General features: G+C 40.2%; 2 protein-coding genes across 4 annotated transcripts in view; both read left to right on the plus strand.

Moving 5' to 3' along the window:
• MGAT4D (MGAT4 family member D) overlaps positions 1-8,686 on the plus strand; it is a 62,885-nt gene extending 54,199 nt beyond the window's left edge. For both annotated transcript variants that reach the window (XM_058666829.1, XM_012927840.3), the window contains exons 9-12: positions 1,655-1,785; positions 2,779-2,886; positions 4,990-5,153; positions 8,527-8,686. In XM_058666829.1, the coding sequence (XP_058522812.1) occupies positions 1,655-1,785; positions 2,779-2,886; positions 4,990-5,004 (254 nt within the window). In that variant the 3' untranslated portion in view covers positions 5,005-5,153; positions 8,527-8,686. The remainder of the gene's footprint in view (positions 1-1,654; positions 1,786-2,778; positions 2,887-4,989; positions 5,154-8,526) is intronic.
• Positions 8,687-14,394: 5,708 nt separating this feature from the next.
• CLGN (calmegin) overlaps positions 14,395-15,573 on the plus strand; it is a 291,118-nt gene continuing 289,939 nt past the window's right edge. Inside the window, exon 1 of one of the 2 annotated variants that reach the window (XM_004588145.3) lies at positions 14,395-14,549. The gene's annotated coding sequence lies outside the window, so the exon portion shown is untranslated. Of the gene's footprint in view, positions 14,699-15,573 lie in introns of both variants that reach the window. The other variant, XM_012927847.2, reaches the window with a different exon arrangement.

Here is a 15,573-nt window from a genome sequence, read left to right on the forward strand (position 1 = left end):
GGGGATGCTGAGGACTGATACAAATGGCTCTGTAGCACTGCCGAGTTGCTTTGCACACTGGCTCTGCTGTTGGTGCTCTCATTCATGCTTTCCTCTATTTGATAGCATTTGATTTGTGCATTGATCACAATAATACTTTTTAATCATCTTTTTCTTCTCTTAATTCTTTTGTCATTCTGGAGAATGTAAAATGTTTCTTTGGTCATATGTAAGATCTGCCTGTATTATATTTACATAACCATTTTTCTTAGATTTTTCTGTAAAATTATGAAACCTCCCAAGGGTTTTTGCTCAGCCTTAGTTAAAATATGAAAAAAATTATAGGTGATACTAATGTTTGATGAGGAGCTTAGAAAGGAAACGTATTGATACATAACTGAGAATTTTAAATTCTCAAGGAATTTCTCCTTTTCAGCCAAGTCAAATATGAGAAGCACAGAAAATAATTTTATCCTCTTTTTTTTCTTTAAGAATTTTATTTTATTTGATAAAGTAACAGAGAGAGGGAGAGACAGATATTAATCTTTCATCCTCTGGCTCTCTCCCCAGAAGGTCACAATGGCAAGAACAGGGCCGAAGCCAGGAGCCCAGAATTCATCCAGGTCTTTGATGTGGGAGGCAGGGGTCCATGTACTTGGACCTTCTGCTGCTGCTTGCCCAGGTGTATTATCAAGGGGTTGGATTGCAAGCAGTGCAGCCGAGATTTGAACCTGCACCCCCATGGGGAACGCCAGTGCCCTGCTCTTGCCCCAGTGCTGGCCTCAGAGAATGATCTCCTTTCTGATTACCCAGGAACAAATTGAGTAACATTTAAAAAGGCTTCAGTTTTGTTATCATGGTAACAATTCTATCAATCATTGTTTACATTGGCAATGATCTTGTTAAATAAAATTTTATAGCATGCTGGCATACCATTTTTGTCATTGAGTGAAGTGTTTCGGATACTGCATTGTGTGACATCCATTTTGTCACTGCATGGATGATGACAAAGTTAAAAATATGCTTACATTTGAAGAATGAACTGTGCTTACATCCTGCTGCTATGGTTAGATGTCTCTATGCATTATACACCAATACTTTAAACTGCACACTTGTCTGATAGTGTTCTTTCAACTTCATTTAAAGATTAGAAATACAGTATATTAGGGGAGAAATGAGCCTGATGGGCTAGTTTAAAGTAAAGGTTTGAGAGTAGTAACTAGAGGTAGAATATAGATTTAAAAAAAAGCCCAAATGTTGAGATAGCACACAGTTCTAGAAAAACTTGGAAGCTTAAAATGTAGACAAAGTGCTACAAAATTCAGGTTGAAAATGACAGTTTGTCAAAATTAAGTAAGTAAAGCTCCTATAATTTCTGTTTTATTTCCTTATTTTTCATTTAACTTAGAAAATCTACCCTCATTGGTTGTCAGCATTGTTCTCTTGACCGTTCTGGTTATTCTAAATCTACATACACTGCTGTGCTTTGGCAAGATGATCTTTCATATTTAAGCAGATGTAATAATGTTTTACTTTGTTATCATCAACTTCATTAATGATTTTAACTTTCTTTCTAAGGAATAGAAAGTATTAAATCCTATTTCTTTCTTTTCTGGGTTAATAGAATAGACAACAATATGTGAGTGACCTGGATTTATTTACTTTTTCTCCACAGGAAAATTATTTAGGTCAGAGGACTTAACTGACATTGTACGTTTCTTTCTAATGTTCTACAAGGACAAACCCATTGATGCGCTCTTAAGTGAAATCTTTCATTTAAAGACGTGTGATACAATAAAATATCAAGTGCGTATTTATTTGTTTTTTGTTTTGTTTTCTTTTTCTCTGTATCATTCTACCTGGGGCAATTTTTCTATAGACTCAATTCAAGAATTATAATATAGATGTTTAAAACCCAGGATCACATGGAAAAATATATACTATGCAGACGTCAATCAGAGAAAACTTATAGGAGTAATTATATTATATCAAAGTAAGTATCAGATTAAAAAAAGATGAGGAATCAAGATATTATTACCCAAGTGCCCTTAATGGCCAGGTCTGGGCCCAGCCAAAGCCAGGAGTCAGAAGCCAAGACCTATTTCATATGTGTCTCGCACTTGGGTAGCAGGTGCCTGAGCACTGAGCCATCCTCTGCCGCTTTTCCAGGTGTATTAATGGAGATCTAAGTGAGAAGTGAAATGTCTGGGACTTGAACCAGTGCTCATATGGGATGCTGGCACCACAGGCAGGGCTTAATCTGTGGCACCCTAACATAGGTCCACAAATGTGTGTATTTATGAAGTGTGCTGCCAGAGGTCATCTTTCCTGCTTTTATTTTTAAGGAAAAATTATTTTCAAATTATTTCCCATTGTGAATGATATTGGTAACTTAAAATTGTGTGCTTTTTACTACTGAAAGAAATTGAGGGGTTGCAATTCAGCACAGGAATTAATGCATTTGGGAAGGGAAAGAGAATGATGTAGTCCAATAGGTATGCATAGGCAGGATAATACTAAAATTGTTATTAAAGTTATTGGGAATAAACTAAAGGAGAAGAAAATTACAGTTGGTACAATAGCTGCCTTATCAGAGCCACTTCACAGAAAGTACATGCTTTAACTAAAACTCCTTTCAAACACTGACTGTTTGGTTCTATTCTTAAGAAAAAGGTAAGAATTAGATGTTTACATTTTAAGTAACAAGCTAGGATTCTAGCAAATACTAACACTTCTGCCATCAGTAAGTACAATAAGAAGGAGTAGTTTTTAACAATTATTTTTTCTGTTTATTCTTAGGTAACGTGTACTCAGCGAAAGAAGCAAATCTGTGTTCGGCATAATCCATCTCTTTTCCAGCATGTGGGCATACATTCATCTTTCCTGGGAAAAGAGCAACATTCCAAAGTAAGATTTTTGAAAAGTAACCTTGGCCACATATGGTAATTCACAAATGTAGAGAATATTTTGGGAAAAGCGAGGATGTCAATGAGACTACAAGTTATAATTGTCCTTAAGTACAATTAATCTAATGACAAAAGTGTATTTTGTCAAGGGTGTTCATAAATTGAGCAATGATTTTTTTTAAAGACTGAAGTTATCTGTCCTGGTAAGAAAACTCCAGTTTACATAAACTTCTGCTTTGCTGTCCCAAGTTCTGAAATTTCAATGATAAGATTAAAAATATGTCATGCCAGGAGCCCCAAGCAGTCCTCAGAAAGAGAACAGTAAACTCCTTCGGGACTCAGGAGAGGAGCTTTCTCTGGTCCTTACTTAGTTCCAACTTTGGCTCCCACTCTCTCTTGCAGTGACCATCAGGGTCACTCTGGAGCCCCCAAAATTAGATTAGATAGAGACCAATAAGAGAAGCTTAGAACAGACAAGAAAAAGTCAGTTTGGACTCTCATATACCGCACTAGGTAGGACACAAAAATCAGTTACTCCTCACTAAGGTATTTAAGATTTCTCTGCACACTCCTCCTAAAACTGTTCTGCACCTCAATCGTTAACATTTGGCTTCTTAGAGTTATAAGCCTGTTTGGACTATCCTAAAATTCACGAAGTTCAGTAAAATCACACTTGAATACTATAAGCTGCTAAATATAAAAATAAATATAAAGAAAAAAAAGACATGAGACAACTGAATAGTACCCTGTAACCATTTTAAGGTTTATAGCAGTCGGTTATGTATAAACTAAATTGAGATGTCAATGAAGTAGTTACAGGATGTGGTTAAGAACTTGCATTTTCTAACACATTGGTCACTCAGTAGCATGTCAATTAACTTCATGATGTTGTAAATTTCCATGTTTCTTCCTGTTGTTAAATTTGTGTTGTTGCTTTTCACTGGAGAGGATGATATTCTGCCAGCTTTACTTTCAGATCAAGGATGGTCTCCCAATGAAACTGTTGAATTTATCTGGACAATAAGATGCCGGACTTTGCATGGTCCATGCCTGCAATGATGGAATTATGACTGATTATGAGCTGTACTGCTGTAATAATATGGAGGAAGTACAAAGGCTGGGAATGGGCCAGGGCTGAAGCCAGTTAATTAGCCTTTAGCCTGGAGTTCAAACTGTATCTTCCACATGGATGGTAATATTACACTCCATTACTGCTGCCTTTCAGGTTCCTTCAGGTTCTGGAAGCTGTTGTCAGGAACCAGAGCCGAAGATTAAACCTAGATATTCTGATTCTGTTCTGGGCCAAGGGTATCTCCACCACTAAGCTAACCACCTACTTGTGCAAGTATTGATAACTGATGCATCATCTTGGTGGAGTAGAAGCCACACAGAAGTCAAATTTAGGAGATGTATATATATATACACACACCCCTCTGTGCTTTCTTCATCTAAAATGAAGAGTTTAGATGTAACAATCCTTAATTTCCACCTCTGAAACACTGTTGGTATTTCTATCACGCAACAAAGGAGATGATTGTTTTAATCAATCCATTGTCCATTAAGATGGGAAAATGCACGTAGGAATATCCGTGTTCCTATCGGTCATGACCAGCCCTCTCCCGAGCTTTCCTGCTATTTTTAAAATGCAGCCCTCTTTGGAAGAGGAGCCAGACACAGTGTGAACTCGGTTAATATTAGCTATTATCTATCAAGCAAGGTAGAACCCAAGAATGACCATGTGTGTTAAAGTAAATGCCCAAACTAATCAAAATGGAACTGCTGTGAATCTTTATGGAAGAAATAACATCATTGAAATATAGAAAACAGCTGCAGATGGTACCGTAAGAGATTGGCCTGTAGCAGTGCATGTTTTGGTGCTGTGATGGAATTCCTGTCTTCCATTATTCATTCATGCCAGATGAGGTATTTTAAGTTCATCTTAATGAACTCATGATATGAAAGTAGATGATAGATAGATAGATAGATAGATAGACAGACAGATAGTACTCCTGGCTTATTTTCCTCATGCCACATAGACTATAAATAAATAACAATTTAATCATATGTCATATGATTATGTTTAAAATTTTTTTAATCCTAACAGGATATTTACTATTAGGAGTCTCAAAATTACACCAACCTCTTTAAAATTTATCACAATCCTTCCTTGGAAAAAATGGTCTAACAAGGATTACATTATTTCTCAACTTTCTTAAAAGTGGATATTACATTATACTTTTTAAAAATTAAATCCTCAATAATAAAATGGTGAGTACCTTCTTATATTTTTTAATATTCATTTTAACTCTTTCTTAAAAAATTTTACATAAGATTTTTGCCAATTATATTGTGTCACACTTGTTGTAAAATTATTTTAGTGTAAGGTAAATTTCTATGCAGATTTATTAGGTAGAAAATAATTTGTTCCCATTCATCTAGCTTGCTGTTCAAAAATGATCATTTAACAAGGCAAAAAATGTAACATCTTCTTAGTGATGAACTTCTAAAAATGATTTTTAAAAATTTTCCTAGATCTTTTTGCCATTTCTTGTTCTACATCTGTAATAAACATAAGTTCTTGTAGAAGCAGCTAAAATTATTTCAGTGTCAATAAAATGGCAGTTTCTGAAAATTTGGACCAAATGCCTGCATGAAAGTTTTTTGGCTGTGTTGCGCGTTTTCTATAATTTGCTAATGCTCCAGCCACATTAAAAGTCTTTTTCCTGGGCCTGGCGCGGTAGCCTAGTGGCTAAAGTCCTCACCTTGTATGCACTGGGATCCCATATGGGCGCCAGTTTATGTCCTGGTGGCCCCACTTCCCATCCAGCTCCCTGCCTGTCATCTGGGAAAGCAGTCGAGGATGGCCCAAAGCCTTGTAATCCTGCTCCTGTGTGGGAGACCCAGAAGAAACTCCTGGCTCCTGGCTTCAGATCGGCGCAGCTCTGGCTGTTTGGTCACTTGGGGAGTGAATCAGCAGATGGAAGGTCTTTCTGTCTCTGTATATCTGACTTTGCAATAAAAATAAATAATTTTTTTAAACGAAAGTTCTTTTCCTTTTACCACAGTACATTGGTTTTAAATATGTTGTAAGTAGGGGTGCCAGATACAAGGTGCCCAGTTCACCTGAATTTCAGTGAAATGATGATTCTGTGTCCCATTTTTTGTTGATGTTGATGAATTTGACAAGCATAGCTGGAGGTGGCAGAGAGAAGAGAGGGCGGAGGGACACTTCCCACGAAAACACTGTACCTGAATTCTTATGTGGTGTCATGCTGAGCATTTACCACTAAATAATTGTATTTGACATTCCCCATTTTTAAAACTTATTTACAGTCCTGTGTTTCTCTTTTTTTATGTAATGATACAACTTTGAGGCTAAGAAAAATATATTCTTTTGAAAAGAACAGCTTGATTCCTTTGCGAGTTTTTTCCCCTTTAACTAAAGAAATCCAAACCTAATTTTACATGAAATGTAGTGACGATGATATATTCTCAGCAAAATTTCTTCATCCTGATTTTAGATCTATTCTCTGTACTTATTTCATTATATGTTTTAACTTCATATTTACTCAGTTATTCTAGTTGAGAGGCAGAGAAAAAGAAATGCAGCTTCCACTTTGCTCTCTGTTCCTCAAATGCTTGCGGAAGTTAGGACTTGTCCAGACCGAAGCCAAGAGCTCAGTCGTGATCTCACAGGCAGGCAGCAGTGACCCAGCCATTTCCTCCGTCTGCGCTGCCCCTTAGGGTGTACACAGCAGGAAGCCAGGACTGGGAAGAGAGACAAACTAGACCCAGGTACTCCGCAGTGAAATACGGACATCCCAAGCAGCGTGTTCACCACCAGGATTGCCGGAGTCCAGCTCCAGCTGAGTTCGGAACTTGAGAAGGGTGCGTGGATGAGGCGTAAAGAAAATAGACGGACCACTAGGATTCCTTGATCATTGTGGACAATGCGAGAAAGCTGTCCGCTTTATTTATACAAAACCAGTCAAACTCTGGCTCAGACTTTTACGTCATGGTCATTCTATAGCTAGTCTTGAATCAGCTTAAGGGAGGAACTGTATCACAGGAGGCAGGACCCAAAGATCAAAGAAAGAGGGAAAGAATGGGTTTCCCCTACACCTGAAGACTTAGCACCCTTGATTAGCATAGGATCAATGGGGAAGAAAAACCCTAAGCATAGGTTCCCACCAACTGGGGCATTACACCCTTGATTAGCATATGGTCAATGAGGGAGGAGGATCCTAAGCATAGGCTTCTGCTATACCCTTGATTAGCATAGGATCAAAGGGGGAGTTAACACCCCTGATCAGCATATTGTCAGTGGGGACAGCCGTGGCAGCAATAGTGAAGGCCTTTTGGCTAAAAGCGATATCAGCAACATCAGCTTCCAAGCTCACATTGATACTATATGTTAACTCTGCAGAGGCAGACAATGTCTAAATAGATTACAGAAATCTCAGTGGGGTTATCCTGTGTCCATGCAAAGGGAGGCGGAGCTGCATTCAGGAGCCCTGCTACACAGCAGGAGGTTCCTTGCGGCCCTGCCTGCAATGGAACAATACTCTTCACACCTTCCTGTCTTCCACACCCATCACAGGGACCCCAGCACAGGATGGCTGCTCTTCCTTCATATAGTGTTACTAAAGCATTGTTCATGTGCTTTCACTTAAAATTATCCTAAATCTTTTCTATATATATTATAATATATAATATACTTAGTATATTATTGTATATAACATAATATAGAGAATATATTATATGATATATATTGCATGTAAATATTATGTGTAATACAATATATTATATATTATATGAATATAATTACACATCATATTCACAATATAATTGTGCATTATATACATATCATACACATATAATTATACAATATGTACATAATTATAAATCTATATTGTGTAATTAATATAATATGTATTAATAATATAATAATATATAGTATATAATATAGAAAAGATTTAAAGATTTATTTATATTTCAAATTATTAAAACAATGAATGTTACAACAACATATGTACAGCCATTTATTGATCACAATGACAACCAGAATATGTAGACTTCCCAGCAAACCTGCAGTAGGTAATCTGTGTTCAATATTTTGACATCAGGACAGCACTAAATTTGACATCTAACACAATTGACAATTATGTCTTTGGGCGCCAGCATTATACCATAGTGAGTAAAGCCACAGCATGCGACAGTGGCATTCTGCATGGGCACTGGTTCAAATCCTAAATGCTCCGTTTCTGAGCCAGCGTCCTGGTAACACCCCAAGAGTTTGAGCCCCCTGCCCTCCATGTGGGAGACCTAGATGAGACACCTGGCTACTGGCTTCAGTCTGGCCCAGATCTGCCTGTTGTAGCCATCTGGAGAGAGAACCAGTGGATAAGAGTTCTCTATTTATTTCTCTTTCTTGCTCACTCTTTCTATAATTCTGATTCTCATATATGTAAATAAATCTTTTTTAAGAAAGAGGTCAGCTCTTTCCAGCATGAAGTTACCTGTTCTATTTTAAAAGGATGATGGTGCTAAGGAAGATATAATAAGCAAATATTATCAAGAAATATAGTAATAACTACTAATATGATTTCTAATTGTTACAAGATTCTTAATTTTATTTCAGAAAATGTTAAAAGAAGCATTTATAAGAAGAATTTCTGAATTTCTTGGACTCTCACTCATATAACCTTGATTTATGACAGAATCTTTGAGAAGTTGTAACAATGAAAATACATAATTACCTAGAAGAGGAGAAAGCAGCGAACCAACCACTGCTGTGAAAGTGTCAAGAAAAAAAATAGAATGTTAATAATATTTATACCTTGGAAAATACAATTTAATTTAAAAATAACAGAAAGATATTTTTAAAAATAAAAATATTTTATTAGTGTATGACATAATCTCAATTTATAGAAAAGTCTCAGAATTATACTCTTTTCATAGGCAAGTTTTGTATGAATCGGTCTCTACTATTTTCCATGTTAAGATGCTTAAAGAATTGTGCAAATAGCGAACCTGGAAGTGGTAATGCCACAGTATCTTATCTTTTAATAAGTGCATTTAAAATTATGCACTTACCCGTAAGTGCCATTTGAATGGCTTTTGAGACATCTCAGTCTGTATGTATTCTGATAGTCGTTTAGTACCAAAGGCTTCGTACTTAATGTCACTTTCTTAACCCAGAGTGTAATTGGGTTTGTGTGTATCTTTTCATTAGTACAAATTTTCCATATTTTAATAGCTGATCTCTAATTTAATTGTGAACTGTTATGACATTTAGAAATTCTTGTGAATCCTCATGTTGTGCAAAATTTTGAAAAGAATTATATAGTAACTGTATGCTCCTTTCCAAATATATTAGAGGCATTTGTTTTTATACATGTTGGTTTTGTGGATTTTTTTAAATCTTTTAAAATATATCCAATAAACACATTTATTGGCTACAGAATTCTTTCACATCAAACTTTTTAATCTGGAGTCTCAATTTTTTGAATCCCTACTAATTTTTATCTACAATAGATGTTTCTCATAGGGGTCTACTAAAGTCTTCTCGTTTTTTCTGTTCTCTGGTTAGATTTCCTTTATTTTGAATAGTAAGAGCGATCTGCAGTCCTTGCATCACATGCACTGATCGTCTTGATCTGATCCTGCGCGTTACCCCTCAGCGCCAACACCGCACTGAGCTCAGGGGAAGGTGTGTCAGGAGCCACTTTACAAAGAGCCCGGGTAAGACAAACTGTTCACCTGTGTTCACTTCTTTCTCTCTTTCTTGAAGTTTATGTAGTGTGAAGATGTTAATTTGACTTAAATTTTGAACTTCTGAAATGTCATCTGCCAGAGCATAGCCCAGGTAACACAAGTATGAAGAATTTAAAACTATCAGTACACACAAAAGCACGGATGGGTCTCAAGAAAGCATACTGACTGAAAGAGACAGCATCAAAAAAAGAAGGAAGGGGAAGGGAGAGGGGAGGAGAGGAGAGGAAATGAGAGTAGACCAACACAGCAAATAACTGCGTCAAGGCATACACGGTTCTTTGTACTAGCCTTCCGATCCTTCCACATCAAAACAGTATAAAAACTCAAATATTGGATGCAATCAGTGAGTCTTTTACCCTAAATTTTTCAACTTTGACAAGAGCCTCAGTCTAAGTCCTTTTACTTTCACACATTCGTCACACTTTGTCAAGAATGGATTAATTCGTTAAGTCAGAATGGGCTAGCTTATGATGCAGTAACATGTAGCTTCTATATTTCAGTGGCTGACAACTTGAAATTCATTTTTCATTCAGGAGACCAAATTATCAGGTGGGATGAACTTGCTGAGCCACTCTGGTGGACACGGACCTCTAACTTGTCATGTGTTTCCATAGTAACCACAGGAGAAAGAAAGGCTAGTGGCTCATCAGACTCCTTCCTGAGGAGCTGACGTGCATGACATTGGCTCACTACCGTATTGTTCATGGCAGTGACCAAAGTGAGCTATGGCCATCTTTACATCCAAAACGGGCAGAGTACAGTCCTTCCACATTTCCAGAAGGCAACTGCCACCACAAAACTCTAAAATATGGCTCTCCGAACTCCTTTTTGCTATTGACACAACCCTTTATAAATGCATACATTAAAGTGAAAAGAAACAAGTTGGAAGAGGAAAGCAGAGAAAGCATGATTGCCTTCGTGGAGCCCCCTACGCCAACATTCCCTTTTCACCCCAATTGTTGGCTCTCTTTCATGTAAGTAAACTTGATGAAATACCTTCCTGTTCCCTTCATGCTGCCCAGAAGTCCCAACAATATCCTTTTTTTCCCTAAATTTCTGAAGCCAAGAGCTTTGGGCTCACAGTCATGTATCTGTGGCCCCATTCAGATTGGTTAGGTTGCTTCATCTTGTAACTTCAGGAAGGAGTTGCATGCTATTGTTGTGGGGTGCGAGCGAGATCACACCAGACATGTCTAAGGTTTATTAAGGAGTTTTTATTAACCAAGCTTGGTGATAATAGGGCATACTAGAAATATTAGAAATAGCAAATCACAAGTACATATGGCCCAGAGGAACAAATGGTCATTATCCTTAAGTCCATCCATTAAGCTGAAGACCTATGTCCCAACTTCCCCAACAATATAAGTTATCCTAAGAGACATGCAACGAATAACCTGGACATACTCACAAAGCTGCAGACATTCACCTTTCCCTGGCTTCTCTGCCCACATTCCACTACTGCTAGGCCTCACCCCTCCTGGAACTCCTGATAGTACACAAACCAGAAACAACATTACTATATCCATTGTCCAATCTAAGCAATACACAGGGACCATGCTCAGGGGATTACCTGTCCTGGGTCAGCCAAGAGTCCAGGTGCCAGAGTAATGGAAGCACCTGACCAGAAAGAGAGAACCCCTGCTCCATGGGCCTTTTAAAGGGGCTTGTGAGGGGAGTGGTTACACGACAGTGCAATGCAATACTGTCCCCTCTCAGTTGATAGGTGAGTCACAGGTGGGCAGGAGTGAATACCTAAGTGTTGTGGGCTAAGGAGTTGATTAGTGCTTGTTGGGCTGGGCAGGAACAGGAACTGGGCTTATAGCTAAAAACACCTAGACTAATTGGACTTGTCTGCATCCAATATCCTGGCTAAATGAGGACGTGGGGGAAGTGGTTGAGGATGGAATTATCATTCCATTGCTATTAGGACCTACCTTCAGGACAGAGGGTAGGGGACACAGCCAAATTTCATTTGTCCACTGTCAATGGGTGCTGGCTATCACTGACTGCACCCCATAACACTATAAATCAAATTGGATGTGAAAACAATTTCACTCAACACATGTCACATTGGGACCAATCATGTTTCTAAAAGGAAATGCTCTGACCAGCAGAGCCAGTAACATGGACAGGGATACGGTCTGGGGATGAAGCACCGACAGGAGACCAGTGATGGTAGAAGTCTCTGCGAAGTCTCGCTTTATTGCTCCTTCACCTCTCCTTATATTCTCTTCCCTCCACATCCTCATTTAGCAGGATATTGGATACAGATAAGTCCAATTAATAGAGTTGACAAATGCCTTGTTAGATTCATAAGCCAGTTTAGACTATCCTAAAATCTTGCAAGTTCAGCAAAATTATGCTTCAACACTATAAACTGCTAAATACTAAAATGAAAATAGACACGAGACAGCTGAATAGTACCCTATAGCCACTTTAAGGTGTATAGCAGCCGATTCTGTGTATGAACAAAAATTGAAATGTCAATGAAGTAGTCACAGGATGTGGTTAAGAACTTGCATGGTTTTAACATATTGATTACTCAATATCATGTCAATTAATTCCACAATGTTGTAAATTGTTGTTGACATTGTGCTGGTGCCTTCAATTGGTCAGGATGATATTCTGCCAGCTCTGCCTTCAGACCAGAGATGGTCTCCCCAAGAAACTTTTGAATTTATCTGGACAATAAGATGCTGGGCTCTATGCTTGGTATATGTTTGCAACAAAAGAATCTTGACAGAATTTGATCCGTATGTAATACTACAACAAGGTGGAGGAATCTACCATGGGGGGAGGGTATGGGGAGGGAATGGGGGAATCCCAGAGCCTATGAAACTGTGTCACCTAATGTAATGTAATTAATAAAAAAAAAAAGATTTATTCTCCTCAGCCCTTCGCCCCCCAGGTGATTGTCAGTCCCAGCCCACACTGGGTCATCCCCCGTTTTCTCAGTCACGTGGCAATCTCGTGTGGAGACATCTTCAGAGACACACCCAAAGTAACTTACTTGGTTTTCTAGATATTCCTTGATCAAATGAAGTGGACACTTAAACAGCAGGGAGGTCATTTGGGGCAGCCATTTGGGGCACTGCTTGGAATACTTACATCCTATATCAGAGTGCCTGGTTCAAATCTTGGCTCTGTTTCCAGCTTTAGCTTCCTACAAATGTGCGCCCTGATAGCCCTAGTACTTGGGTCCTTGGTACCCATGTGGGGGACCCAGAGTTCTGGAGTTTGGAATGGCCTAGCCCTGGCTATTATGAGCATTTGAAGAGTGAACCTACAGGTGGAAGCTCACCCTTCTCCCTCCCTCTCTCACCCCCTCCCAATGATTTTATGAAGGTTTTATTTATGGAAACTGCAAGTCTAGCAGTCAATAATAGTCAGAAATGTCCTGAAGGTTTTCAGTACAGTGTCACCAAGAATACTACATCTTTTTAAAAGATTTATTTATTTTTACCGGGAAGGGAGATTCACACAGGGTAGGAGAAACACAAATTTTTCCATCTAGTGGTTCACTCCCTCAAGTGGCTGTAACAACCAGAGCTGTCCTAATTTGAAGCCAGGAGCCTTTTCTGGATCTCCCACATGGATGTGGGGTCCCAAGGCTTTGGGCCATCCTTTACTGCTTTCCCAGCCTACAAGCAGAAATGGAGCAGCTGGGACACAAACTGGCACCCATATGGGATCCTGGTGTATGCAAGGTGAAGATTTAACCACTAGGTTATCATGCCAGGCCATAGAATATGGAATCTTTTAAAATTTGAATTTACATCTTCTTCCCTCTACAAACTTGCAATCTTTCAATGTCCTCCAGCACATCAAAAGGATTTACCATGGGCTGTAGGATTATGTTGAGTAACAAAGAGGATAATATTGTCAAAAGTAAACCCAACGAGAAACCTCTGTTTTCACAGTAAACACTCCCCAGGATGTGACATTAGGCATGCAATAATCCCTATAGTGAAACAACGTAAAAAATGCTAAATGATCTTGACCTGCCAGTAACTCCTTGTGGGGCCAGTAACCCTCCCTTAAGTGAGACTTTTCAACAGGATTATAAGACTGGCAAATCAACTAACTGTGTTCTTCTAATCAAATGGAAATGTGGTAATAATTATGTCAAACTCCAAGCTAAGATCTTCTGTAAAATGTGAAGTACAGAGAGCTGTCCAGTCTAACACAAGTGGGCAGAGGCTTGTGACTTAACGGTGCAGGTTCTGGGAGTAACATAATCTGTATCCCGTTTCCACAGTTTACAAGTTACAGGTTCAAACAAGTTTCTTCATCTGGAACGTTGTAAAAGCTAAGTGAGATAGTGAAGTTTCAACTCTCAGAACATAGCCCCATAAATGCTAGCAATTCTTGTTAAATATATTGTAGGCAAGGAAAAAAATACCAGAATTGTACCTACGAGGTAATTACAGCAACATCTGACTACCCATGTTTCTCATAAATGTGGGAAATAGGCAGTCAGCAAGCTGCTGATTAAAAGCCTTGAGTACCAATCTAATCTTATGCACCGTTCAAAAACGTGATCGACGTAACATTCAGTTTCTGTGCACAGACAGACTCGCACTGCCTGCAGGAGAACTTCGGGGGAAGAAGGAGAAATTCCTCCCGAGTTGGCCCGAGAGGACCGGTCCGAGCTACCATCGCCAGGCCCCGAGGTGCGCTTCTGCACCGGCTCCAGCAGCAGCACCCGCGGCCGTTGAGCCCCGCGGGGCAGGTGCGCGCCTCCGGGTGGGCCGCCGCACGCGCACGCGCAGTTAGCAGTCGCTGCTGGGCGGCCGCCGGCCGGATTGGTCTAGAGAGATACCCCGACCAAGTGGCAGCGCCTGGGACATCTGAGCTGCCACGGCTGAAAACAAGCCCGCAAGATAGGTGTGTGAGCAGTGACCCCCTGCCCACCGCCCTTTGTTTTGGGGCTGGGTGAGGAGGCGGGAGTTGTTGCCGTTTCCTCCCAAGGGGGAGGCTCCGGGAGCCGCACCCATTTCTCGTGCGACTTCAAAAGCTGAACAGATTGGAGCTAGGTAAGGGGAGGGATGCTGTGTTCGGGAATGTGGGTGCAGCGAGCGAGGCTCCAGGGCTTGCCCTGCCGGCCTCCCGGTGGAGAGTGGGGAGGGAGGACACAGGCTTTGGACGGAGGGAGGCTCTTGGGTCCTTTGGGCCTTTGGAACTGCTGCGTCCACCTGCTGCACTGGGGCCAGGGCTGGGGCGGGTGGGCACGGGGATGGCCAGGCACCTGCCTATCCGGGCCGTCCGATGCGGACTTTACGGGGCGACAGGGCACCGAGTCCGTTATTCCACCGGTTGCGGTCTCAGCCTCGTTCCACGCTCGAGCCCCTCTACTGACTTCCAAGGTGATGTGGAGGGTCCTGGGGCGGCTTGGCTGCTGTTGGTCGTCTCACCGACCGCCCCGCGCAAAGCCCTAAACAAAACCCAAACAGGCTTCGTGTATACAAACCCCACCTCTAAAAGAGCGAGGGCACAGAAACCTTTGGTGGGCGATAACCAGCCTGTTCTAGCCACTCCTTAAAAACGCTGCCTTTGGCCCTTGTACGCCCCTGGGAAGCGAGCCAAAGGGTTGGTTGCATCCAATGAAACCCTAATTATCCAAGACTCTATCTCCCAAAGCCTGTTTACTCTCCATCAGACACTGTAGCCGAATGTATTAATAACCTTTGCCCAAGCAACCAGCCTGGGACTTCAAAGCAAATAGCAATGAAGCGCAGGAGGCCAAAAGAGCAAGTGGCCCTGGGATAAGTCTCAAGTTACAAGTTTAATTCCTAGGGAAACTGATGCATAAAAGCCAGCCACAACTTCTGCATAACTTTGGTTTTGGCTTATCATCTAGCAGTTTTGCCTTCAATGTCTGCTCGATTCGGTCTTCCAATTCCATTTAAAC

The sequence above is a fragment of the Ochotona princeps genome, chromosome 7 (genome assembly GCF_030435755.1).
Source record: "Ochotona princeps isolate mOchPri1 chromosome 7, mOchPri1.hap1, whole genome shotgun sequence".
Lineage (NCBI taxonomy): Eukaryota > Metazoa > Chordata > Mammalia > Lagomorpha > Ochotonidae > Ochotona > Ochotona princeps.